Below are 26,557 nucleotides of genomic sequence, written 5' to 3' on the forward strand. Positions count from 1 at the left end.
CGCTCTCTGCGGGGTGCCATGCAAGAGCGGCGGGAGGTGCGCCTTCCCCGGAAGATGCGCCTGCCCACCCGGCTGGACGGGGCGAGCCTGCCAGACAGGTACCGGCCGCGCCGCTCCCTTCCGGGCTCCCTGTGACGGGCCTGCCCCGCCGCTGCCGGGAGAGCTTCTCTGGGGAGCAGCGGGGCTGCCCTGGGGCTCTGGCGGTCCTCTGCCCACAGACCGACCCCTTGGTGGCGGACGGGCAGCAGCACCGTGGCTCCTCACCAAGCCTGGGCACGTGCCTGGCGCTACTCAGCCCACAGAGGGGAACCAGGGTGTTACCCCTCCACACACACACCCGCCACCCCTACACGTATTGCTCCAGGGCAGTGATGCCTGATGGTCTGGCCAGGAAAGGATGGGAAGCTTGGCTCCCAGCGGAGCTCTGACCTCCCTTTGGCTGCGTCGGTGCTCTCAGCCCCTGAGTGCAGCCCTGGCATCCACATTTTCTCTCCGCTGCTGCTCCGTGCTGGATCATCATGAGCAGAGGCTGTACTCTGCCATGACTGTGCAGCCAGCAAGAGGCTTTCTGCAGAGCAACTGTTATACTTGTGGAGTCAGCCAGAGCTTGTGTATCTCCCAAGCTTTGTAAACTCTTGCTGTAAAGTAAGACGCCCATTTACTGCAGAGATTAAATCTGTAAACCAAAAATATCTGGGGGTGGAGGGAAAGCCTGGCGATCTCCAGGCACCGAGCTCCTCTCCAGCATGACAGCAGCCCGATGCTCCTCACCAGAGTGCAGAGAAATCGGGCAGCATGGAGGGCAGCAGTGCTCTGCAGATCCCAGCACAGCAGCATGGCACAAATCCCTGCCACGGCATTTCCCGGCTTTCCACCCTCCCATAAGGCAGAGGAGGAGCATGTGGCATTGACCCATGCTGGGCCAGGCAGGGCTGAGCACATCGCTGACAGCTCCAGCGCAGAGGGGAAGGGATTTTCCCACTGCCTAAACCAGATTCGCCCGGGCGTGGGAAGCAGTTCAGCTCATTTTGCTTTGTGGGAACAGCTTTAATAACTCCCCCGTGTGAGGAGAGGTTACTGGGTTTTGTACACACTTGAAAGGCTGATAGCTTCTCGCCACGGCTGGCTGGAACCAAAACCCCGGCCATAAATCCAGGATGAGAGCCTGCGCCCGCCTGGCCAGAGCTGGGACATTTCTGACCACAGCTTTTGTTTCTGGCTCTTTTGTGGGCGAGCGGGCAGAGGGGAGGAGGCCAGATCCCCCTCAGGGTTAGCTCAGGTTTACTCCAGCCTGGTGCAAGAGGAAAGGCGGTCCCACGTGCTGGCGGGTCTTGTGCTCACACCCTGCAGTGCTGAGAGCACCTAGAGCTTTGCCCAGCACAAACACCAGCTCGGTCTGGGGTCCCATCTCACCCTCACCCTGTGTGAGCCCATGCGGCTCTAGCGAGGGGAGCAGGACCCCTGCTAGCGGGGCTGAGCCGTCCACGCCCCTCGCCCCCGGTAAGCACCTCCTCACCGCCCCCGTCCTCACTGAGCCGTACCTGTGGTTTCAGACGTGGATGAGTGTGCCGGCCAGAGCCACGGGTGCGGTCAGCTCTGCATCAACACGGCCGGGAGCTACCGCTGCGCCTGCCGGGACGGCTTCAGCCTCGCTGCTGATGACAAGGAGTGCCAGCCCCTGGTGCCAGAAACCCCCCCCGAGCCAGAAACCTTCAGCCAAGCAGGTAACCTTGTCCCCTGTTGCAGGACAGCCCCGGCTGCTCCGGGCCTTCAGTGAAAGCTGGGATTAACACTCAGCATCACAGGGTGGCTGGAGCAGGACTGGCAAAAGGCAGGAGAGGGGACAGCCAGAACCCCTCAGCTTTATTCCCAGTGACCCAGGAGTCCCTCTACGACCCAACCAACCTCCCCTGTGCACAAATCCAGCCACTGCTCCATCTGCAAGGGTGACAGAGCCCATCCGTGGTGTGCGGTGGCCGGGACGCAGCTGTTCTCTCCATCATCATCATCATCGTCCTTCCCACAAGGCAAGTCCGGAGCCGCGAGGAGTGGCAGGCACCGCTGGTGACGGTCCATTATTACTTTTGGTACGCGCTGTGACACTTCAAACTCGTACCGTGAGTAATAATGCGCTGTGGCCAGCACAGGCATCACGTGGGAAACGCCTGGGAGAGCAGGGCACCGTCTGCTTGTGCCCCGCAAGCCACCTGCCCTTATCCCGCGTCCAGGGCCCTCAGCAGGGACGATCCTTTGTGCCCACCGTGGGACAGGGCAGACCCGGGTGGCAACTAATCTGATAAAACGGGCACGAAAAGGCCAGGCTCTGCCAGACATCTTATCCTTTAAGCATCACCCCACTGCCTGAAAAATTCCCCACTTTGTTGCAGGTCCTCCAGCAGCAAGGAGACACTCGTGCGCATTAGCAGCGGGGCTAGATGCCAGTGCCTGCAGCAGGTGTTGGATCCGATTGATGCTCCAGGGGCTGGTCCCAGCGGGGCAGACCCCGGGGGCTCACTAGGAGGGGAGTGGAAAGCAGCAGAGCTTGGCCTGAGCCCTGCAGCAATGTCTCTCCCCAGCACCTTCCACTTCACCTCGGGCAATGACCTTTTCTTGGTCACTTTTTCAGGTACCCCCAGTGAAATGAAGGAAGAGATGAAAGACCTGAAGAGCAGAGTGGAAGCGCTGGAGCAGGTGAGCTTCCAGCACACACCTCTGCCCTGCCCTGCCCTCACTGCCCTGTTGCAGCTTGAGGCCGCCCTCAGCCAGCTCCCACCCCAGGCTGTGCACAGCCAGGGTTTCCCTCTGCCCTGGCTCTATTTTTAACGTCATGCTGGCCTCGTGCCGCGGCGATCCCAGCTGTGCTCCACACTGCCGGCAGCGCCCACGCAGCAGCTCTTCCAGCCCGGCGGCCCTTTGCAACCGAAGCCCCGTGAGCCGGCCGGCGTGCCGCCCCGGTGGGGTTGCACCCCAGCAGGCGACGTGCTACATCCCACCGGGTGGTCCTCGTGGCTGGGGAGGACATGCTCATGGCTCCCCTTCTTCCTGCAGAAACTCCAGCTGGTGCTGGCCCCCTTCCACAACCTCATGCCATCTGCACCGGAGGACGTCGGCACAGACCCCATCAGCCGGCTGTCCCACTCTCTCCAGCAACTGGACAGAATCGACTCCCTGAGCGAGCAGATCTCCTTCCTCGAGGAGCGGCTAGAGACGTGTAAGTGCCTGGAAAAAGCAGGGCTGAAGTATTTCCCTCCACCCATACTGGCCACAGTGAGCAGATGCAGGCCAGCGAGATCAGTAACACATATGCCACTATTAATCTATATCTCCCTCAAGCTCAACAGTCTGTAATTAATAAAAGTTGAACACAAACAGCCCATTAGCTTCATTTCAAAGCTGTTTCTATGGCTGCACCATCTGACTGCCCTTGTAGCAGCCAAAAATCGTAAGATCGGCACATGGAAACGTGGCTCTGGGGCAGAAGCAGAGGGAGCCCACTATGAGCAGTGGGTCATGTCTCACAATCAGCGCCCTCGACAGATGTGTTCCCTTCCTGTACTGTTATAACTTAGTCCTTAGAAAAGAAACCCCAGCTCTTAGGAAATTAACAGTCCAAAAAGTCAATCAGGAGAGTTTAGGGAGCGTGCAGAAGCTGGCAGATTTACGAGCCTGGGAAGTTTTAGGCATTTCTTTTTGAAGTCTACAGACCAGTCCTTTGCCAAGCAGTGGACCAGAGAGCGTCTCCTAAGTAGCAAACTCTGAAGAAGAGACACTGGTGAGAGCTGTCATGGTGAAATGGCTGAAGGTGGGGGGGTCCCGCCTGGCGTGCTCCCCCGCGGCACTGCAGGAGTGAGGCAGCATCCCCTCGGGTCCCTGAGGTGTGTGCGCGACGCTCTCCCTGGAGCACTGCAGCTTGACTCAAGAGTAGAGCACAAACCATATGAACGCTGTTTTCGATAGGCAGCTCTTTGCAGCTCGTCTTCCCGTTAAATAACGCCAGTCAAACACGTCCAGAAACTAGGCACGGCTGGGCCAGCTCAGGAGCTGGTGTGCAGCTGCAGCCTGGTGCTCATGGCAGAGGGGTGAGGGTGCTTGGAAAGACTTAAGGGGAAACTGTTCAGGGCACATCCAGTCCCAGTTCACTGCATGCAGTAATGGCTCAGATACGAAAGACTTCAAAGAGCTTGTTTGAAGACTAAGTAGCTGCCAATAGGCACTTAAAAAAAAATCTCAGAAAGGGGTAATCATCAGAACCGCTGAGTGTTCCAGCAGACCAAGTTTCCTAGTATTGCTCTGTACATATTATTAGTGACAGCACTGAGGAATGTGAGCAGTATCACAAGGTAACATGGATTTATTCCAAGGGATGACTCCAAAGTCCTGAAATTAACTTCTGCCAAGCCTGTTCTAGCAAGCAAAACTTGTTTTTGTCCCTCTCATGGTCTTGAAAGTCCCTGGAGGACACAAGACTGTCCTTTTGTACTCCAGCAAGTACTGGGGCTTGCAGGGCATCCCACGAAGAGTTAAGCAGCCATCCATTTTCTGTGCCTTGCGAAGCATTTCACAACTGAATGCCAAGATACAACTGCACTCTCCAATTATCTGCCCAGTGGGAATGTGTGTAAGGACTAAAAAGCATTTTCTCTTCTTTAAACCACCACGAGGTCAGATCTCTTTAAGCCATAACCATTTTAGCACCTCTAAGTCTGAATTACCCCCAATTCAGCACAGACTGTCAGCGCTCGCCTGGGACGCAGCCAGTTAGCAGCACGACAGACTCACAACTGCATGTGGCTGGGCAGCAGCCACCCCGCGCGGTCCCTTCCCCAGCCCACAGAGCTCCCTGGGCCCTGGGGACTTTGGTGACCAGCAACACCTGCTTCCAATTACTGTCACACAGAGCCACCAGCTGTGTCTGTGGTGGGGACAGGCTGGTCCCAGCCTCCCGTCCTGGGGCAGCCAGAATTATTGTCACTGGCTTTCCATGTCCCCCACCTTTGGGACACTTTGCACAGAACTTCCCAGGCCCGGGCGAGGCTGGCGAGGACTGCGGCATGCCAGAGAGGTGAGACTGACGCTCCCAAATGTGGCAGGACGGAAGAATCAGCCTGGGGGTGTTTGGCAAAGGGAAAGCAGCAAGTGTGGGTGACATTCACAGAGGTTGAGGTCAACCTCATTCTTCTTGGGGAAAGAGACAAACCAAACCCAGGCTAACAGCGTTGCTGAATGGCTTTTTGTTTTTTTCTCATCTTCCCAGGTTCCTGCAAGAATGAGCTCTAGCCGGGCGCCCGAGGAATTGGAGCAAGCTGAGTGCATCTGCAGCTCTTATCCCATTCTCCAGCCCGAGGCTGGGGACAAAGCCACACCATCTAGAGGAAGGCACAGGGTAGCAGAAGGCGGCTGGTTTCCCATCAGCATCTCCATCATTTTCTCTTCCAACTCACCTTATCAAAGGTCACGCAGTTACTTCCAAACTGGACTCCAAGCCCTCAGCATCTCACCCCCTTCCTGCTGGAGCGGCAGAAAATAAATGCCTTGCCTCGTGCCGTTAGTGCCTGTCTGGCTGTGCCAGAGAGACTGGCTGGACGTGAAGCTGTGTGGTGTTTAGCTTTGACTGGCTTTTACTTAGCATTACCCTGGGACATCGACCTGGGACCCGTTATCTGGGTCCTGGGTTGAGTCACCATCCCTGGACCTATTTAAAAGATGTGTAGATGAGGCGCTTAGGGACATGGTTTAGTGGGTGTGGTGGTGTTGGGTTGACAGTTGGACTCGATGATCTTAGAGGTCTTTTCCAACCTTAATGATTCTATGACATCTTCTCCCAGGGGAACACAGACCTGGCCCAGGCAGGACATCTGTCCCCTATGCTCCCCCTACCTGCTCCCACCCAAAGAAGGTGGGGGCAAGTCCTGCGTTTGGAGGACTATGGCCAAAAATGCCTTGTGGCAGAGGGGGCAGCCCCAAGCCAGGCATCATGGCAGTGGATGGGTGCAACTAGGCCCCACAAAGGTACTGCGCTGGCTGGGTGCAGGGAGCGGGCGCCCATCCCTGCAGCTTCTGTTCTGCTCTCTGGGACCAGCCTCCCTGCACGAGCGCCGGAGGTGGGCTGGTGCCTCGCCGCTCCTTAGCATGGCAGCTGCAGCAGCTTGCTCTGAAGTTACCTGCTCCCGCTCACAGCCCTCTGCACCATCCCTGGGCCCTACAGAGCAGTAACAAGGTTGAAGCTCTTACATGGGCCTGAAGGTGCAGAGAATCTGTTCTTACTTGCTTTAACAGAAAACCTTTCCCTCTGACACTCCCATCAATAGCACAGAGCAGACAGGGACAAGCCTGTGCCACTCAGTAGCGCCAACAGGGTGAGGCCAAGGAGGGAGGGACAGTCCTCTGCATGCCTGGATGGGGACCGAGGCCTGGCACACCCGTGTGTTTGCACTGGCACGAGGACCGGCTGTCGGTGTAGCTGGTCTCTCCCAGACCCAACAGCCGCTGCGCACGCACCTACCTCCCCCCCCAGCACCATTTGCTCAAGCCCAAGGACACCAGTACAGCAGAGCAGACGTGACCGACCTGGTACAACACTTCCCTACTTGCCTAGAGCGGAGCTGCAGGAGGAGCCCTGTGGGCAACGGGGTGCTGCAGGGGTTGTACCAAAATAAAGCCTCCTGCTGCACATACCGAGGCCGTGGGATCATTACTGGCTGGGAAGGTGCTTGTTCCAGGGCCCTGCTTTGACATGGGCTCCCATCCACACAGGCACCATCTTCCTCTTCCCCTGCGACAGGTCCCCGCAGGCATTTGTCCTCCTAGTTCAGGCCAGGCTGGGGCTGAACTAGCCTGGGTGAGGCTGGGGTGCAGCAGCACAGCCCTTCTGCCTGTGGGACACAGGGTGGGGACAAGGAACTGCCATTCTCCCTCAATCACCAACCCACCCCCTGCAAGAGCTGAAGGGTCAGCACCCTTCTTTCTCCCACAGCAAGCCCTCCTCCCTCAGCTCCCATACAAGACCAGGAGTCTCCTTTATTTAAATAACCAAAGGTGTACTTTTTTTTTTAAAGCACATAACATTATTCTTAACCCAATTAAAAGTGAACAGCAGATAACTGCACACAGAGGCACCGCTCCCTCCTCCCAGGGAAGGATGCTGCAGGAGTCACTCCGTGGATGTGGTTATCCCCTGCAGGAGCCCTGCCGGGACCCTCCTGGGTTTAACCTCCATAACAGCCCTTTATCTGCTGCTCTTACAAAGTGCTGGTTCGGTTCCCATCCTCCCACCCCGACCTGTCCCAAGGCGGGTCTGACCCCTGAGTCTGTACTGTAAGGCCCCTCTGATAAAGCCCCCGGCACCCGCCTACACCAGCTCAGCCCACGGGCTCCCTCCCTTGGGGACCGCTGGCTCTACAGGAACTCCCTGCCTTTCCCAGTTGAAGCTTTAACCCCAAAATGCCACATAACTGCAATTCCACCAATGCAGTGCCAGACAGGCTGCAAAAGCCGGCTGTGTCTGTTACCCAAGTAGCCCCAGGTGGCTTATCTCAAGGTTATACACCCTGCACCATGAACAGGAGAGCTAAAAGCCTCCCTGAACCCGAGCTGGAAGTGAAGGCAACCCCCTGGAACCACGGACCTGACCCAGCCTTGCTCTTCGCAGAGGTCAACACTTCTGCAGCTCCCAGCAAAGGATCCAGGACCCCCGCTGGACCATCACCCCAAAGCACAGGGGAAACCCCTTTCTCTGAACAGGGGAAGGAGCCCATTTCCCCCCAAAGGGAGAGCCGAAGCCTTCCAAGCTCCATTACAGTTGCAGCTCACCCGCCCTGCGGCTCTGCAGGAGTTTTACAAGCCTTGCGGATCTCAGTGGAGCTGCTGCTCTGCACAAAGACACAAGGGACAGGCACCATCTTTTGGCCACTGCTGACCATGACAAGTGGCAAAACAAGCATGACAGAGCCCTTTGCATCTGCAACAAGTACTGCAGGCACTACTGTGACAAGGTTGAACCACGGCAGGGAGTTGGCAGCACAGGTTTCCCAACACCAAGGAAGCTCTGAGCCAACGCAGGTGCATGTCACACATGGCATCCAGAACTGTGCCACAAACAAGTCACACATGAGGACAGGTTTGCCCAGGACTCCGGCAGATCTGTGCAGTTTTTAAAATCAAGCTGGTGGCTCTGAATGGTAGAAACAAGCGTGGGGTTTCATTCAGAAGATGACTAAACTGGCAAGGCTGGACAGCATTCAGCTAAACTCTGCCCAGACCATATATACTGGCTTGGTCAGGCTGCAGCTTCCCTCTCCACTGCTGCACCCCTCAATGAGCAAGGGCACTTGTTCAGACAAGGCAATTAAGCCTGAAGAGACACTATAAGGCTGACTGGCCCCACACATTCCCCTTTGCAGAGCAGCTGAGGTTATTTGCCCTAGGTGCTCTCTTCAGAGGCGAAAGACTTGGGTCAGGAGAGCCTGGGCAACACAAAGCCCCAGCACAAGATGCTGCTGTGACCCAAGGGCGTCTCTCAGGGAGACAGGCCCTGCCCCAGAGACCGCCCGTGAGCTCCACCATGCCGGACAGCAGTGCTCCAGGCTGCCCAGGGAGGACGCTGCACTCCCAGTGCTGCCGGAGCCAGAGTCTGGATTTTCACCCGATTCTCAGCCCTGTTTGAGCAGCGTCAAGGTTGTGCAGATACAAAGTGCTACCTGGTGGTTTCTATCTGGGACAGCACAGGGCCAGGCCAGCACTAGCTGAGCCTGCAGGAACACAGGTGCAGGGATGCTCACATGAGGCAGAGCCCAGCCTCCAGCCAGGTTTTCGTTGTCATCCCACACCACCTGCCTGAGCTGGGGGAACTCACCTCTCTGGTCATTGAGCCCTTTGGTAGCACAAGTTTGATGCCTGAGAAATTCAGAAAAAGGAGACGTTTCATTGCAAGATAATGAACCCATAAGAGAAATCCACTCAACGTGAAACCTCAGCGCTGGCTCGACACCCCGTGTGTGCCAGTCCACGGTGTTCCCAGAGTTAGAAGTCACTGCAAAGGGAGAAAAGTTCCTTGGATATTTGGCAATGGACAGGTCCCTTCAGCCACCACCACATGGTGATGCCACTGGAGAAGCATCTAGGACGAGTCCTTCGCCTCACTTGGACGGTCCGACAGCCTGAAGAGGGTCTCCCTCATGATGCGGAAGCATCTGTCAGTGAGGTCGGAGACATCATCTGATGTCAGGCCTTTGGTCTCTATTGGAGGCAGAACCTCAACCTTGATTTTGCCTGGGAACAAGAGAAGAGCCTATGAGAAACCCACACACCACAGCACAGTTCTCTGCCCTCCCAGGACCCCTGCTCCCCCCTGCCCCAGACAGCCCTCATCCCCTCACAGGGCTTCAGGAATCCATCCCTGGAGCACTGGCCTCAGGGGTAAGAGATTGCTCTGGGGATTAGACCCTGCCCTCTAACAAATGTGCCAAGCAGAACATTTCCCTTGGGCCTCAAACTGACACCCCAGCCAGAGCTTGCCCCTTTCTAAGGCTGGTGTTGCTGCTCTGCCCCCACCTGCTGGCCAAGAGAGCAGGGGGAGCCCAGGGCCATGGACCCACTCAACTCCAGGGCCATGCAGGGCACAGCCTGCACCAGGTGCTCCCTCCATCTGCTTCTGCCCAACCCTCCTACCTTTGGCTGGCTCCAGCCATCCACGCAGCGAGCATGGCAAGCATGGCTTCCTCCCAAAAATGAGAGGTACCGCTCCAAGTTGACTGAAAGCCAACTTTCTGCCTAGCACTTGTACTGACAGACTTCAGAGCTTTGATACCACCAGCGTCCTTGGTTTGCTTGCAGAGGAGTCCCTGCTTTGAGAGGTCAGAAGGCAGAGCATGCTCGCTTCTTTCCCCAAGCCCTCACCAAGTGGCTGTGCCACTTACAAGAGGAAGAGGTGGTGTCCAGTTTTTAATGGAAACATCCCTCATTGTATTTAATTACGTTCTTTCCTGAGTTAACCCAGCCCAGGCTCTGCTGCCAAGTGCTTTGAACTGACTCCACACATATCCCAGAGGGACGACTCCTGTTCACCCCAGCTCCGCTTCCCTCCCACACCCTCGTGAACCAAATCTCCACATGGGTGGAGATCAACCCTGTCTCCAAGTGACTGTAAAGGCCCTCAGGCTCTTTGATACCTGATGTAAATAGATTCTTCTTTGGGTTATAGAAGGTGGTGAAGGAGGAATACACCACAGGGATCACTGGGACCTTGGGGAAGAGGAGGAAAAAGAGGAGTTACTTGCACTGCAGCAACTCAGGGCAGGCCGGAGAAGCAGCAAACCCCACGCAGCAGAGCTGACCTGGCTCTCAGCCGTACAGGGCACACACAGCCCCACAAGCGAGACCCACTTCCAAAGGTTGGGACAGTCAGGAGTCAAATGGGATCAAAACCACTCCCCAACAACTCAAGGCACAGGGACATTCAAGGCACTAGGGCCAAGTTACACTTCAGCCTCAGGTCAGCACTGGCTCTCAGGGCTCCTCAGCTCAAGCCAGGCTTCAAAAGTCAGGTATTTTGACCTGCAAACATTGGAGGATGCCTGTTTTGACAGGCCTTGCCATGCTGTACAAGCACATGTTTGGGGCAGGCCAGCTGGTGTGCCTTCAACTTCTAAGAAAAGCAGTCACCAGTTGCAATCAATTGCTCCCAGGGAAGCTTCATACAGGCAGAGACACAGCCAGGAGGGCAGGCACAGAGTCATTATTTCAGTGCTGGTAACACAGACACAATCTACAGTCGGTGACTCAGGGGGAGTGTTAGCAGAGGTGGGTACCATTTCCACTGTCGTCCTTTCCTTCTGGCAGCCACCAGCCCCTGCCTTGGTTGCATCACTCCAGCAAGTGATGCACCTGCATTGGCCAATCCAACCCAGCAAGAGATCTGGCACCTACTCCCTTCTCCAGGATCCCTGCTATAACACCTCTTTTAGGGAAAGCAGTTTCCCCTCAGGCCTCGAGTCATCCCAGTAGCGAGAGGCAAGGCAGAGCATGCATGGGAAGGCAAGGCACCCATCTCCTTCCAGCTGCCTCTTTGGCACCTAGTCCCCAGCACCGGGGAGCTGAGCAGGATGGCTCAGCTTCCAGCAACCGCCTGGGCACAGGCAGCACAGCCAGGTCTTCGTGTCCCCGGCACACTGCCCCAGAGCTCTGCCCAGGCGAGCACCACTGCTCCTTCAGGAGCACTGACCTCTCTAGCTGTCCAAAGCCAAGGAGCTGTTTGTCTGCTCCCCCACTAGCTGCTCATGGATCTTGTCATTTTGGAGAGAGAAGGCATTTAAGACACACCAAGAAGTGCCACATGGCTGTCTGGGAGGCAGCAGTTATTCCCACACAGAGCAAGCCCAGATGTTGCTCTAAAGCACTAGTATTAACAGTCCTGGATCAACACTACGCTATTGCAACCTGGGGGATTGAGAAATCCATCAACAGCTTTGGGATTCCCCAGGCAAGCTCACAAGTGCAGCACCTGCTGGGCTCCCTGCCAGAAGCAAGCTCTGTGCTGCAGCCCTGCTCCCGGGAGCAGGGCACAGACACCGCACCGCCACGCTGCCAGGCAGCTGCCTGCAAAGCCTAGAGCTAGGGGGTCAAGTGTGCCTGTCCCCCATGCTCTGCCCTCCAGATGGGACACTGGGACTGCAGTGCCGGGGCAGTCAGGAGAGAGGACAAGGCAGCTTCTCCACTGCCTGCAGCCCCCCCGTCCACAGGGATCAAGTCACTCCTGCAGGGGATGGAAGAGTCTCCCAGCTCCTGCTGGGCAGCCCTCATGACACCTAATGGTGGTTTAGCTGAGGAGCTCAGCTGTGACCAGGGAACACAGCTCACCTGAGAGCAAATAAACCATACCACTGCACGACCAGTCTGCAATGCCACTGCAAAAGCGTTCAGAGTCCCCATGCAGGAGCAAAGTTCTGTTACCTGTGCCTGGACAGCAACGTGAAATGCTCCTTTCTTGAACGGCAGCAAATCTCCCGTGCAGTTCCTTGTGCCCTCTGGGTACACCCACACCTTCACCTGCACATGGTGAGATAAGGCTCTGCTCCAGCAATCCACTTGCAGTGCTCCCTTCCCTCCCCTCCCCTCCCTTGGCAGCCTTGCCAAGAGCTGCGGGTGGCTGTAACTTCAGGCAAGCCAGCATCAGGAGTGCCACATCCCCCCCATGCCACCCCAGGATACCCAGACACATGCCATCCCACCAGGCACCAGTCACACTCACTTTGTCAGTTGCCATAGTCTTGGCCACCTCTGCCATCACCATCTTGGCGCTGGTGGTGCTCTTCCTGTTGATGAAGATGACACCACCGAGGTAGATGACGAGCCCCACAGTGCCAGCGTACATCAGCTCTTTCTTGCCCACCTGGACACAGTCGTCGGGCAGGACCTCCATCAGCCCTAACATGATGGCAGAGGGTGAGAACCAGCAGCCGCCACCCCCCCATCCTGCACTCGGATGGGACAAGAGACACAATCTGAGGTGGGGAGGGGAGTACCAGGGACAGGCCAGTGCCTTGTTTCTCTGCCGGCTTCTGCTGCCATCAACAGAGCAGACAGAGACTCAGCACACAGCAGAATTACAGGGGCAGGGTGGCTGCAGGTCATAGCAAGACCCCTCAGGAGGCAGCTTACTCCTCAACCCCGCAGTGCCCAGCGGGGCCACCCCTCATGCCTGGCTGCCTGGTACACCGACACGGGTGCTAGGCCAGCCAGGCCATCAGGAAGGCAGGGATATAAAAGGGAGCTGAGAATCACCTGAAGCTGAGCAGTACCCGGGGTGCTGCACAGGGGTGCGATTGCTCAGAGTGAGGGGAGACCCTTCCTGCAACCAGCACTGACAGAGAAAGCTGGATCAGTTGGCTCGGTAGCACAGACCAGCCAGTGCAGGGGGCTGCTTGGCCAGGAGATGCAAGCAGGATTTCTCTGACAGTGAGCAAGACAACTGCTCCTCCCGCCCACCAGCTCCTCACCCATCATGTCAAGCATGCTCTGGTGGTTGGACACAATGATAGCAGGGCCCTCCACCTCGAAGTTCTCCAGTCCCTTCACCTCAAACCTCAGGCCGAAGAAATACTTGAAGGTCTTGACCACAGTTTTGATGATCCTGCAGAAGAGAAGAGCAGTCAGCAGCAGGGCAGTGGGGTGACAGGGTCTGCTATACCCAGGGTGGGTGGAAGGAGATAAGAAGAGCTCTGTGACAGAGAGCCTCCAGTCTCATTTGCCCTGTGGTCCACCCAGGTGCCTGTCCTGCATGGTCTCATGTGCTCAAAGTGCTTCAGTTGCATGCTAAGCCCTGTCCACTCCCAGTGTGGGAATTTTACTGGAAGCCTGGGGGAAGCTGATTGTAACTTTGAGGCCGGTACAGCTAGACTTGATGGTCGATGCTTCCTTCAAGTTGACAGCATCTGCTCACAACCAGGCTCACTATGGGCTCTTCAGAAGAGGCAAGTCCAGCCTAGTGCAGCTGCAAGAGCCCTGCAAACAGAGGGCAAACCTGGAAGCCCTCCAAAGCCCAGCAGGGAGAGATGCTGGTTTCAACGCTAGACCAAGGACCACTCCTCCTGCTGCCAGTCCTGCTCATTTAGTGCTGTTTGCTTCCCCCTGTGCCGTGGCTGTAGTCTGCTCCGATGCTACCAAGGTTTTTCCTTCTGCAATCAGCAGAGCCCCACAAGTTGTTCGAACAGTTCTACTAGGAGCTGCTGCTCCCCAGCACGTGGGTATCAGCCTGCACATCCGTCACCCAAGGAAAGCTCTGCCAATTCTCCCTCTTGCAGTGCTGGAAGATGCTGCTTAATGATACAACAAACACGGGGTGTCATTACCCCAGGGGAGTCCAAGAAAGGAGGAGAATGAAGGTGAGAAACACTTCCCTGTACGATGCAAGCAGCAAACGGGATGCTCCCCAAGCAGCCTGGCAGAGGCTAGGGCCCCCCCGGCAAACCCAACTTCAAGCAAATAGCTTTTGCCTGTCAGTTCACTTCCCCGGTGGATCTACAGGTCTGTCCACAAAGCTCCCAGCTCTCTTCCCCTGTGCCCGAGGGCTGGGGGCCCAGCTGGCAGGAGACACCAGCAGCTCCACTCAGCCCTGCCAACGCATAGAGCAGGCTGCCATGCCCTCGCTGAGCACACCCAGCCCAGGCTCGCCGGCCGAGACCCTGCCAGCCCACGTGAACAGAGCCCATCTACACCGCCCCCAAACAGGTGGGAGCTGGGGACCCTCCAACTGGGCCAAAGGACACAGCCTTTGGCTGCCAGAAGCTGGCAGCACACAGGGGCTATTTTGGGCAGGGGAGCAGCCATTCACCAGGACAGGAGGCAGAGGAGCCAATTCAGAAGCTGACCTGCCCTCCAGCAGGCACCTGCCTCAGGGCCCACCTTCTCCCTGGCAGACAGGGGACGGAGCTTTCCTCCCTGCAGGAGAAGACTGAGGGACAGTGTCAGCTTCTCCCCCACCACAGGGTCCAGACAGAGGGCCGCACAGTACCATCAGCCTGGGAAGCACCCCTGTCACCCAGGGTGGGAGGTGAGCGCCTGGCTGGCATCTCATCCTGGCTTGGCAGCAGCTCCCAGCATCCGCTCTCCAAAAGTATCCCCACCCCTGCCACCAGCTCTTCAACCACACACCTTCGTCAAGGTGACTGTCCCTGGCTTGCTCCTACCCACAGTGGGGTTTGTTTCTCTGTGGGGTGCCCCACCACACAGACCACCCAGGCACTGACTTGGACACTAGAGTTCAGGCCAGGCCAACGCCCGCAGGTGACAGAGCTGAGTGACACCACTGCTATCAGTCTCCCGGCATTCAAACTTGCTGCAAAGGTTAGAGCTGCACCCAGGGAAAGGACAAAAGGACACAGGGAGGTGCCCAGGCTGCAGAGCTCCCGAGCATCACGGGCTTGCACCAAGGTTACGGGAGTGCAGTCCAGGTAAAGAGACAAAGGGGCAGGTGAGGAGAGGCAGGGTGACACGAATTGGTGAGGTCATGGTGGATGCCATGTCACCAGACTGACCTAAATCTCACTTCTCCTCCCTTCTGACTGCCAACCAAAAGAGAGGTCACTGCTCTGGAAGTCACACTACTTGGTAGCTGCTGGCAGAGGCTGGTTACACATTACTCAAGAACAACCATCCAACTTCCTCCTGCCAGTAAGGAGCCAGTATTTCCTTGCACAAGATGTGGCCTGAGCCTCCGAAAGAGGCAAAAGGGCAGAGCTCAGAGCAAGTGAAGAAGAACCAGGTGACCGGCAGCCCTGCTGAGCTGGCCACATCATCCACGGGGTTAAGCAGATGGGTCCTACTCCCCTCCAGCCCCGCAAGCAGCTTTTCTGCTGGTATGAATGATCCTGACTTGGTGCAGTCACAGCTGCAGAGAGCTGTAAATCTGATGCACTTATTGCCAGACACAAGGAGAGAATAGAAAAGTGAGAGGGAATATGCTTTTTTAGTGCATCCGTAACAGCCTGAGTCTGAAATCCAGCAGCCCCAGCTTCACACGCTCTGCTCCGCAGCCTGTGACAGAGGCCTTTTTAGGATCCTCTGATTTTCAAGGATTAATGAAGTACGCTTACCAAATTGGAAGCTCTTGCAAGAGGTTTTGCCACTAGATAAACAGCTCTATCTCTATCAGACACAGAGAGCAACCTCTTCCAAGTCACACCAGCTTGGCACTGGAGGCAGGAGCACAGCAAGGACGGGGTGTTCTGCGCCGGGCAGTAACGCCGTTATTGCTGTCTGTCCACCAGCACGTGCTCTGCTCCAACCCCCTTCCCCGAGCCGGAATAAGCAGACTGGGATGTGGTAGAAATAAGGACCTTGCCGGATCACCTCAGCCACAGACCTCCCAGGGGCTGGAATACACGACCAGGATTATCAGCCAGTGCCAGCACATGGAAACGAGGGGCTTAAGTTACAGGAAAAGGGCAGTTCTGGCCAAAACTCAGCTCTGAGTTTCAACATGAGAAGTCATCCAGTGCAAGGAGTTCTTGTTTCCAAGGAGTTCCTTTAAGTTTACAGGAGATTTACAAGAAGTTTTAGGGGTAGGGAAAAAGAGAGAGTGCCTCCATAACTAACATCATAAATTCTCCCAGCTGCAAAGCTGGTTGCACATTGGAAAGCTGCTCCTGAGTGAGCCAAGACAACCAAAGCTGGAGACAGAGCTAGGCTGGAGATCCCAGAGCAGACCGCTGTTTCCAGTGCCTGGGGCCACAGCACCAGAGCGGATTGCAGACCATCAGCTCGGGCGGACAGGGCAGAGCCCACAAGGCAGCATGTCGGTGCCCTGCGCCTGCTCGCTCCACCCCGAGCCCTGCCTGTGAGAGCCACACCGCAAAGCAAAGTCGAGCTCCACCAGCTGAGACACTGCCCAACCTTTAATCCAAAAGGATGTATTAAAGCAACAGGGCTCCCCTTCCCCCCACGCCCATATAACTTGGCCTGGACACAGATGGTTAGAGTAGGCAAAAAGCTGCCTATGGGAGAGCAAGGCGAGAAGCCCAGGTTCTCCCGTGCTGCCGGCAGAAGTGCCAGCTCTGCCCCCTAAAATGCGCCTTCGCATGCAGAGGAGCTGCTCTTCTCCAGCAGCTGCTCAGCCACTGCCCCAGGTGCCCTGCCAGAGGACACGCACAGCGAGGCCTGACAGCAACAAGCGTGCCCCGGGCAGCCGCATGGCCACCATGCTCCTTGCACCAGGCTGAGGGCAGCACATTAAACGCCATCTGCCAGCAGCCAGCCCTCCTGGCACAGGCTCCACTTCTGGAGGGGGGGGAAACATCCCCAAACACTGCTGTCGCACAGCTTTCCCCAAAACCCGCGCGGCCCCCGGAGCATGGCCGCTTGCCTCCATCCTCACACCTTCCAGGCCCTCCGAAGGGCACTCATCCCCACGTGGGGCTCTCCGAAGGCGAGGGCACAGCTATGGGCCAGAGCAGCCCCTCACCACAGCCCCCAGCACCCTTGGTGCCACGTGGGGGCTTTGGGACCCTCATAGTGCCATACGGGGTCTTTGGGGGTCCCTCATGGTGCCACGTGGGGTCTTTGGGTCCCCTCATGGCGTGGTGAGGAGGGCTTTTGGTCCCCTCATGGTGCCACGTGGGGGCTTTGGGACCCTCATAGTGCCATACGGGGTCTTTGGGGGTCCCTCATGGTGCCACGTGGGGTCTTTGGGTCCCCTCATGGCGTGGTGAGGAGGGCTTTTGGTCCCCTCATGGTGCCACGTGGGGGCTTTGGGACCCTCATAGTGCCATACGGGGTCTTTGGGGGTCCCTCATGGTGCCACGTGGGGTCTTTGGGTCCCCTCATGGCGTGGTGAGGAGGGCTTTTGGTCCCCTCATGGTGCCACGTGGGGGCTTTGGGACCCTCATAGTGCCATACGGGGTCTTTGGGGGTCCCTCATGGTGCCACGTGGGGTCTTTGGGTCCCCTCATGGCGTGGTGAGGAGGGCTTTTGGTCCCCTCATGGTGCCACGTGGGGGCTTTGGGACCCTCATAGTGCCATACGGGGTCTTTGGGGGTCCCTCATGGTGCCACGTGGGGTCTTTGGGTCCCCTCATGGCGTGGTGAGGAGGGCTTTTGGTCCCCTCATGGTGCCACGTGGGGGCTTTGGGACCCTCATAGTGCCATACGGGGTCTTTGGGGGTCCCTCATGGTGCCACGTGGGGTCTTTGGGTCCCCTCATGGCGTGGTGAGGAGGGCTTTTGGTCCCCTCATGGTGCCACGTGGGGGCTTTGGGACCCTCATAGTGCCATACGGGGTCTTTGGGGGTCCCTCATGGTGCCACTGCGTGGGTCTGGGTCCCCTCATGGCGTGGTGAGGAGGGCTTTTGGTCCCCTCATGGTGCCACGTGGGGGCTTTGGGACCCTCATAGTGCCATACGGGGTCTTTGGGGGTCCCTCATGGTGCCACGTGGGGTCTTTGGGTCCCTCCTGGCGTGGTGTGGGGTCTTCGGGTCTGTCACAAAAGTTCGCAACTGTCCGAGGTCTGCATGGGTCAGCTGCGAATTTTCGTGACGGGTTCCCGCCTGCCACGTCTCCCTGCCCCTTGTCTCTCCCATGTTCTCCGCTGGTGCCTGATGCTGGTTTTCCACCGGCACAAACGTGCTGAGCGGGATGGAGCTTTCCTCGCTGGCGCTGGGGTTAGGTCAGGATCAGGCCCAACGGCTTTGTGGGTGTGAAGCTGGCAAGGGAGATGAAAGCATGTCTGCTGGAACTGACACAAACTGTTTCACTGGCCTCAGCAGGTTTTGCAACACTTTTTATAGCAAAACCCCAGTCCCGCGGGTGGTGGTGACGTCACCAGGGTGAGATGTAACCCTGGCGCTGCGGTCCTTAGCATCCCTTTGGTATCTGCAGCTTTGCAGCTCCTGGGAAACTCCGGGAAAAGCGATTGTCCCTCTCCAAATAACCCTTGTTCCCTCGGCTCTCCCTAGACTCAACAACAGGGGTAGCAGGCTGTTCCCAAATGAACTGTCACCAAAACGGAGGGTGGCTCACCGCATTTTCACTGCATTTTCAAGCAGCTTTAATGCTTGAAGCGGGAGACAAGCTCCTTCTCTCTGCTGGAGAGCTCAAGGCCGGCACTCCCTACAGCTGCCAGGCAATGACATCTCAGAGCTGGTCTCATGATTCCTGCTAATGCCACAAAGAACCCTTATTGTATTAGCATCTCGACGCAGCATTAGATTAATCCCTCCAGCCTGCGTCGTACAGGCTGTTCAGAGAGCCTTGCTCCAGCGCCGTGCCAGCCAGCATATCCCTTGGAAGTCACCGAGACCTTTTCAGCTGAACATACGCTGGCCCGGAGCAATTCTGCATTATCCTCATGACTTTCGCTTTTGTTGACACGGGAAGAAAGTCACTGGTGATCTGTCACTGAGGCATCGTGCGAGCCGACCCGCTCAGCTCGCAAACGCTGGCTGACGTTAGGAAACTGAAATGCGAATTCCAGCACGGCCGCGACGCCGACGGCAAACGGCATTAGCAGATACGGCGTGGTGGGGATGGCAGCTGCGAGTTTGCTTCACGTGTGAGCTCCTAAAGGAGCTCGGCTGTAATTCCCTTCTCTCCACGCTCTCCAACAGATTATCTGGAGCAATGCAAATGAAGCGTTTAATATTAGTCTGTAGCTCAAGGAAGGGGAGTGATTTCTGATGCCAGATTAGAAGCCAGACATGGGCCTGCCTGCTAGCAAGCAGAGCTGTCACGCTGAGTTATTTTATAAGGCAAGCAGTTATGCTGCCAGATGACGACAGCCTGTGCATTAACGTTATCATAACAAACTGCCTGATGGAAGGGGGCCCGTGAGCCTCAGCGCGCTGCGTAACGCAACAGGGATCGCGTCATCACCCCTGAAACGTGGCCATTTTTGGGCAGAGGCAAAGGCAATCCCCTCCCTGCCCTCCCAAGCTTCAGCAGCCAGAATGAAGCAGTTCCAAATTCTTTTAAAAAAACCCAGCTTACTAGATTGCGCTGCGTGTTTTGCATATGTAAACTATTGACGAAATTATTTAGACGCATTGCAAGTGTGCCCTGCGGGTAGTCTAGCTGAGCGGGGTGCAGAAACACTGGCAGGAACAAGCACCCAGCCAGCACCGAGCAGGCAGTGAATTCTCCATGGCAGGCGCTGCCTGTTGAGGGTGCCTGTGGCACCCAGTGCCTTCCAGCACCCTCAGTGGGGACCTTGAAAAGCTGCCTTGAAAAACTACCTCAAAAAGGTAAAAGAGTGCTAGCAGCAAAGCATGGTGAGCAGAAGGGTCCATGTGGCATCGCTGATGGTGGCATTTCTGTGGCTGGGTCCGTGAAAAGCCATAAAGCCGGGAGCATTACCCTTGGCCTTAATTTTCCGATGTCTTAAAATAACCTGGCTGTGTTTTATGTCTTTTATTTGTCTTAATTTATTGCTTCCCTTGGAAACAACATGTGACCTCACTTTTGATGACTCGCTTCTGACTGTAAAAGAAATGGAGCCAGGGAGGTCTCCCACCCAAGCGGGGAGAAGGTGAGTGGGGAAGGGAAGAGAGGGAAAGCACTCAGCAGGGTAGGAAGGAAGGAGAGACGTGTCCATCGCCTGGCATCGCCATGCAGGCCTGAGCAGGTTGTAGAGCAGCAGGAGGCTCGAGGCCGGGCCGGCGGGTGCTCGGCGAGGACCCCCCCGGAGGCGCAGGCTGTGCCGAAGGAGGGCTGGGTCTGTCTGCAGAGCGGCGTCTCGCTCCCTGCTGCCCTTGACTTCCCGCGGCGTCGTTGGCAGCTCTACCCGGTGGCCTGCTTCTGTTTGCCTCCTGCCAAGGGACATCTGTTGAAAGCAGCAGCTGGGTTTGGTGACATTAAAAGCAGGGGGAGGAGAAAGCGACCAGCCCAGCTTCGTTCTTGGCCATGTCAAGGCACGCATGTGCGTGGCTTGTGAGCCGTCCCAGGGAGGGCCGATAGTGCGGGCAGCATGAAGCCCCGGGTTGCTCAAGCTCCTAGGCAGCAACCCCTGCTGCTGGGTGGTGCAAAGCAGCCTCGATTGTCGGGGACTTGGGGACGGTAAGGTGATCCATGCATCTGATCTAATTTCTTTCAGACCTCTGTCAGTCCATCCGTCTGTCCATCCATCCATCCATCCACCCACCCACCCACTGACCCATCCTCTTCCCTCTTTACCTGTCTCAACTAGCAGCTGGCTTTGTGAGATGCCTCAGAGCCTGGTGTCACTGAGTCTCACCTCTGTGCAGCTCAGGGCACGTAAAACAGCTCAGCATCACAGTACAGATGTAGTTACGCTGCTGTAGCTTTCTCCCACATAGGCAGAGGTATAGACGGGTAACCTGGACCATCTTTGCACCAGTAAGCAAGGCTGCCCTAAGGGCTGACACCAGTAGGATGGCATCACTGAAATCTTCTCCTGAAAGTGTTGCTCTGGCAAGGACGGTGAAGAGGTCAGGCCTGGGCTGTGCTGTATCTACTGCTGTGCACACCAGGGCCCGCTGCAGGCTGCTTGGCAAGGCAAGGATGGTGGCTAAGAGCAGTTTGTGCAAAGGATGTGGGTGAATTCCGTTTCCATCTCACTTGTTTCAGCCTAAAAGGGCACCAGTGCACGGGAAGTGAAGCCCTCCTGCCGCTCCTTGTGTGGGTGGCATGGAAGCCCACGGCCGAGCCCACGCCTGCACGGGCAGAGCTTCGGACTGACCCCCAGCTGCTGCGTTGGCTCCTGCTGCCCCGTGGTCACACTCCCTTTAGTTGCTGTGCTTGTAACTAATAACACGTCAGCGCCCTCGTGACAGCAGAGTAAACACTCAGGGAGGAACTGGGCTGTTGACTCAGTGTGGTTTGAACGCCAGCGCTGCAGTTACCCGCAGGACTGCGTAGCAACAGGGTTGCACAAAAACCAGAAGCATGAGATTGCTCAACTGCCCTGGTGCTGGGGTTCTGCATGCACAGCCTCACTGGTCACTGGAAAGAGAAAGAGCCTGAGGGAGTTTGACTCTGGGAACACCCAGTTAAGAGAGAAACATATTGCAAAAGTATATTAGATAATCAGAGCCTCCCTTCCTGTAACCTTTACTCACCTACAAGTAACTCTGTTGAGAAAGTAACTGCGTTATCTGCTCGGATGTTCGCTCCAGCCAGCTGTGGTTTTATGGTCCCATTATTGAGGGACCCGAGCGCTTTGCAGGTTTCAGGCCCCACGCCCCACGCAGCCCCTGCCAGCCCTGCAGGGTGTGCTCTGCGGGTGCCGCCGGACGCCCAGCCCTGCCCCTCCTAACACACCTAAGCCCTTTCCTCAGCTGTGCTTTTTAAAGATCTGCTTTCTCTGAGCTTGTCTTACCTCTGCCTTGCAAAACTCAACCAGTTATTTAAATCCACGTAAGATACAAGGCTGATTTGGCACGATGCTTATCCGCATGAGGAACACCACACAAGCAGCCCCATTGACTGCCAGGGCACTGCTCCTCTGGCTGTTAGTGAGTCTGGAGATCGGTGTTTGCAGAGTCAATGCACCACCAGTCAAGGATTACTGCTAGGGCTTACACCCTACCATGCCCCCCAACACCGGTTTTTATTTTTTTCTCCTGGCGGACTGTGCCAGAAACAGGAGACAGCAAAAATGTGAGGCTGCAAGATCTTACCGTGGCATTCGCATTTGTACACCCAGGCTGGAAATCCCCCTGCACCTGATGGTCTCTGCAAGACACCGCACCATCCGCCCCAGGCGAGCCCCTGAGTGAAATGAGAGTGTACCAAGCACGGGGGACAGCCTTGGAAACAGCATCTCGTCTGGCTGCAGCACTTGAGCTCCTCCAGGCCCAAGGCTGTAAAATTGGAATTACTTTTTTTTTTCCCCCAGTTGCAATAGGATTAGGCTTTTTCCCAAATGTCATGTGTAAATAAAGGAAATCAAATTGTTTCTAATGGATTTTGTGCTGGTGGAAGGGGCTGGGTGGTTGACCTGGAGACTGATGGACTGAACAGGGAAGGTAAAGCCGTTAGCCAAGGGCTTCTCCTGACGGGCAACCTGGGACTGAAGAGGGGTTTGCTGTACCTCCCACACCACAGGCTCTCATCTCAGGGAGCCACCAGCCAGCAGCAGTATAACTTGCCCCATCTGGGCTAGAGTCAAGTGATGGTGCTGAGCTCTGTGTGTGTGTGTCTGTGTTTTGTCACTGCTGTCACTCTGTCAGGTGCTTATGGCCAGCGTGTGCCTGAGTGTGCCTGCTGCACGCAACCTGCTTCTGAGACAGCAAGCTCCTCATCCCCTCCTCTCCCGCTCCCTTTGATCCCTTTGCTGTGGATGTGTAGCTGTAATTACAGCAAAGATGAAGATCCCATTTCCCCAGAGAGCTGCAGTAATTACCACTGCGCGGTGGCCCACGAGAGCTGGAGCAGCAGGAGACTGGGGCTTTGGGAGTCGAGGTGAGGAAAGGGAAGCTGATCTCCGTCGGGATCTCCATCCCTGCCTCCAAAAGGGTGTTTCCCTTACACTGAAGCATCACTTGGTACCTGCTCGGTGCAGGCCCTGTTAGCAGGAGCCATGCTCTCTCCCCGTGCTCCCTCCAGTACGCAGGCAGCGAGCAGCACGCTGAGCTCAGCCCATGTGGGAGCCCGTGGCACCTCCACAGCTCGAGCTTGCCCCGGGGCCGCTGGTTGCTCTGCCTGCAACGGCACACAGCGCTCGCAGCAGGCGGCTGGTACCACCACCTCTCTTTGCAGTCACCTTTGAAGGCGATCCCGTCCTCCTGCTCCCGAGCACGTCTCCAGCCCCCTTCTCCGGCTCTCCAAGGGAAAGCGGGCTCCAGCACCTGCACAGACACTTGCTGGGGCTGAGCACAGGAGCTGCTTGGAGAAGAAAAATGGGCGTTGTCACCACAGAGCAATGGAAATGTACTGACACGGTTGGGGCAGGGCGGGAGGGAGTGGTGCAGCCTGGGGCGCTTTCAGCACAAAGACCGTTTCTCTTGCAAACAACTCCAGTCTTGCCACAGGAATGAACTCCCATCTTGCCTACAGCAGCAGCACCATGGGCTGAGCCACCGGGCAGGGGCTGAGCTCAAACGCGGGTCTGGATCGCTGAGCAAGCTGCCGGGACCCATTGCACCACTGCCAGGCATCAGCTGGATTCAGCAGAAGCACGATGTGAAACCAGTACCCAGCACTTTGGACATGTGAAATTAGTACCCAGCACTTTGGGCATATGAAATCAGTACCCAGCTCTTCCTGGGGTACTTGCGTGGGAACAGAGGGTCTGGGCGATTTGGGGTGCCAGGTAGGATGCTAGGGTACCTGAAATCGGATGCCATGAACTCCCCAGCTGGTCCCCTCTCATTGCACAGCCGGGCTGGAGCTGCCGGTGTGGTGCAACCGGCTCAGGATCTCCTCCAAGTGCCAGAGTCCAGCACAAGGTGAATTCTTTTCCTGGCAGGCCTCCCTGGCTGATGGAAATAAAACACGCGCACCTCAGTGGGCTAAAACCCACACGGAGAATATGTCTCCATGAAACAAACAGTTTCTCTCTCTCTGTTTCCCTTGTTATTGATTAATGCCTCTTAATGACTCCAGCTAAAAAAATCTCGTAGTTGCCACCTGTCATGGAAGATCAATGGAGCAGCATTAGCGAGAGATAACAGAGGCAAACTGTCCCGGCTGAGTTCTCTGCAAAAGCCATCTCTGGGAGCAGCACCGCTGCCTGCTCAATCAATAGTTCATCATGACCTCTCCCTCTTGCTTGCTTTTTTTCCCCTTGAGCTAGCTGGGCAGCAAAGGCTGCTCCAAGCTTTCACAAGGACTAGATTATAACTATCCCGATTGATCTGATATGTAAAGAATAAAGGGGCCTCTTAAGCCAGCTGTCTGCACTGGAAAAACTCAAGTGGCTGTGCAGACAGGGTCAGACCCTCATTAATTCCTGGATGCTTGGGACCCCGCTCACGCGACGCATGAAACCTGTACCGCAGCACTGGAGGGAGTCAATTAGTCATGACAAATCCAATCCAACTTGTCCTCAGAGGTTTCCCAGTCAGCCTCCCGTGCTGCCGGGGCCTTTTCATGAGTCCATCACCATCAGAGCCACCATGCCCTGTCCCCCCCGGCACCCTTTCTGTGACACCTCCTTGTTTCTCCTATTTCCCTTTCTCCAGAGATCGTGGTGCTCGGTGAGTAGGGAGGAGGGGGAAGCCCTTTTCTGCTTCCCGCATGCCCACCACCAGCCCGTGCTGTAAGATGCCGTGGCGAGCAGGCGTGTGTCCCAGGTGAAGTGTGGCCATGTGTGGGGGTCCTGGGCAGAGGAGGTGAGGGGGGGTCTCCTTTGCTTGGGCAGCCGCTGCCTTCTTGAAAACCCTTGCCCTTTTGCACATAGAGCCTCCAGACCAGAGACTCTCCTGCAGCCACCTGAGGTTAATAAACAGGGAGCACCTGGAAGATAAAGGCTGACTTAAAAACCCAAGAGCAGTGTGTGTTTTCTTCTAGCACAGCATCACTTAGAGATGCTGTGATATTTCATGGCTCAGGTGGGCAAGTCCGGGCTGCGGCTCCAGATAAAATTTGTTTCCTGCTCCATGTTGGTGCAGCTGTGTTGTACCAATGCCGTGGGTTACTCGATGCGGTCGACATCGGCTGGGACACCCTGACCCCTTGTTAACACATCAGCACACTGGGCATGACCCCAGGAGGCTGCAGGGGTGTATGTGAGCATCTGAACGGCACTTGTGGGGTGAGGGACCGCCAGCCTTTGCCTGGCCCGTGCCGCGTTGGCTCTCGTTTGCGGGGAGAGGTGCCAGCGTGTGTTTGGATGCCGTCCCTCTGTGAGCACAGCGGGCTCTGTGTGTCCCCGCACACTGTGGCCAGGGTCCTCATCCTGCCCGCGCACCTCTGTCTCCTCCATGGCCAGCTGAGCCCCATGCCTGCTTCCAAGGAACAGCCCCGCAGCCAAGCCTGACTTTGGGAGCCAAATGCCCAGGGAGAAAGCCGTGTCCTGGCTCTCGCAGCAACAGGAGCGCGCTGGCTCAGGGTGGGGAGCCGTGTGGAGGGCCTGGGGGCTGGCAGGGGCTGTCTGCGGGCACCAGCGAGGGAGGAATCCCCTGGGTTGCGTCTCCTAGCGCAAGCCGTGACGATGAATAACTCTGTAATCAGCTAAGCCTGTGCAGGGATCTGCTTGCTCAGCCTCCTTGTCCATGCTCCTTTGCAAGCTCCTTTTCCTCCTGGGCTGGGAAGAGCCCGTGATTGGCACATGACAGAAATCCTAATGAGAGCAGCTCCCCTTCCAGAGCCGCTGGGCTGGCAGAGGCTCCAGCCACAGCCACCACCCTTTGCCTTTAACCCCGGCGCCGCCTGCGGCAGAGCTCTTGGGCTGCCCTGCTTCTACCCCACGGTTCAGTGCCGGGGCTTTTGGCGAGGGGTGGGGGCATCCCTGGGGTGTTCCCAGCCCAGGGCGCTGGTGGTGAATGGAGGGCGAGACCCCCAAACCATCCCCAGCAAGCCAGGAGCTCTGCATGCCTGGCCCAAAGCAACCCCAGCTTTCGGCCCCCCTTGTGCTTAATTACGAGTAGCAGGGATTTGGAGAGGAAGCAGAGGGGGCGAGCATAGGACAGATTGGAGGGAAGATTGTGCTGGGGGTGGCAGGGCTGTCAAGACAGAAACACAAGAGCTGATTAGCATTTCTAATTATAACCGCTGCACTCAGCCCCATCAGGGCCCGTCAGGCAGGCAGAGGCAGCTGACGGCGCTGTGCGGAGCCAGCTGTGGATGCCACGCAGGAAGCGAGGGCGATCAGCCTCAAATCCTTAAAGGATGCACAGAAAGGAGCATTAGAGCCCGGATTCGTCATCTCCTGAGCTGCGGCAGCGCCTGGGAATGCCGGGCGCCATCGCAGCCCTCGGGGCAGAAATCCCTCTGGTTCGCGGCCACGGGGCTGATCCTAACGGCACTGCTTGGAGAGGGGAGCGCGCGGACAGGGGGTGAGCACGTGCCCCTCTTTTGGTTCTGGGTCCTGCACACCCCTGCCAAGCAGCGGCTCTGGGCACCGTGGGCAATGGCACCCGGCTGCGCTGTCCCCAGCTGTCACCCGCCGCCGGC

At 56.9% G+C, this 26,557-nt stretch overlaps 2 protein-coding genes across 4 annotated transcripts in view; one reads left to right on the forward strand and one right to left on the reverse strand.

The window, feature by feature from the left end:
• Positions 1 to 5,694, forward strand: part of EGFL7 (EGF-like-domain, multiple 7) — a 14,473-nt gene extending 8,779 nt beyond the window's left edge. Inside the window, exons 6-10 of one of the 3 annotated variants that reach the window (XM_009322042.1) lie at positions 28 to 98; positions 1,554 to 1,724; positions 2,627 to 2,691; positions 3,049 to 3,211; positions 5,255 to 5,694. In XM_009322042.1, coding sequence (XP_009320317.1) covers positions 28 to 98; positions 1,554 to 1,724; positions 2,627 to 2,691; positions 3,049 to 3,211; positions 5,255 to 5,277 — 493 coding nt within the window. In that variant the 3' untranslated portion in view covers positions 5,278 to 5,694. The other 2 variants (XM_009322043.1, XM_009322044.1) reach the window with 2 other exon arrangements.
• A 1,360-nt stretch (positions 5,695 to 7,054) lies between these two features.
• AGPAT2 (1-acylglycerol-3-phosphate O-acyltransferase 2) overlaps positions 7,055 to 26,557 on the reverse strand; it is a 24,863-nt gene continuing 5,360 nt past the window's right edge. Inside the window, exons 2-6 of the mRNA XM_009322146.1 lie at positions 12,993 to 13,126; positions 12,245 to 12,420; positions 11,947 to 12,042; positions 10,167 to 10,239; positions 7,055 to 9,267 (exon numbers count right to left, since the gene is read on the reverse strand). Of these exons, the coding sequence (XP_009320421.1) occupies positions 9,116 to 9,267; positions 10,167 to 10,239; positions 11,947 to 12,042; positions 12,245 to 12,420; positions 12,993 to 13,126 (631 nt within the window). The 3' untranslated portion in view covers positions 7,055 to 9,115. The remainder of the gene's footprint in view (positions 9,268 to 10,166; positions 10,240 to 11,946; positions 12,043 to 12,244; positions 12,421 to 12,992; positions 13,127 to 26,557) is intronic.

This window comes from Pygoscelis adeliae, unplaced genomic scaffold, assembly GCF_000699105.1.
Source record: "Pygoscelis adeliae isolate BGI_AS28 unplaced genomic scaffold, ASM69910v1 Scaffold114, whole genome shotgun sequence".
In the NCBI taxonomy this organism is placed as follows: Eukaryota; Metazoa; Chordata; class Aves; order Sphenisciformes; family Spheniscidae; genus Pygoscelis; species Pygoscelis adeliae.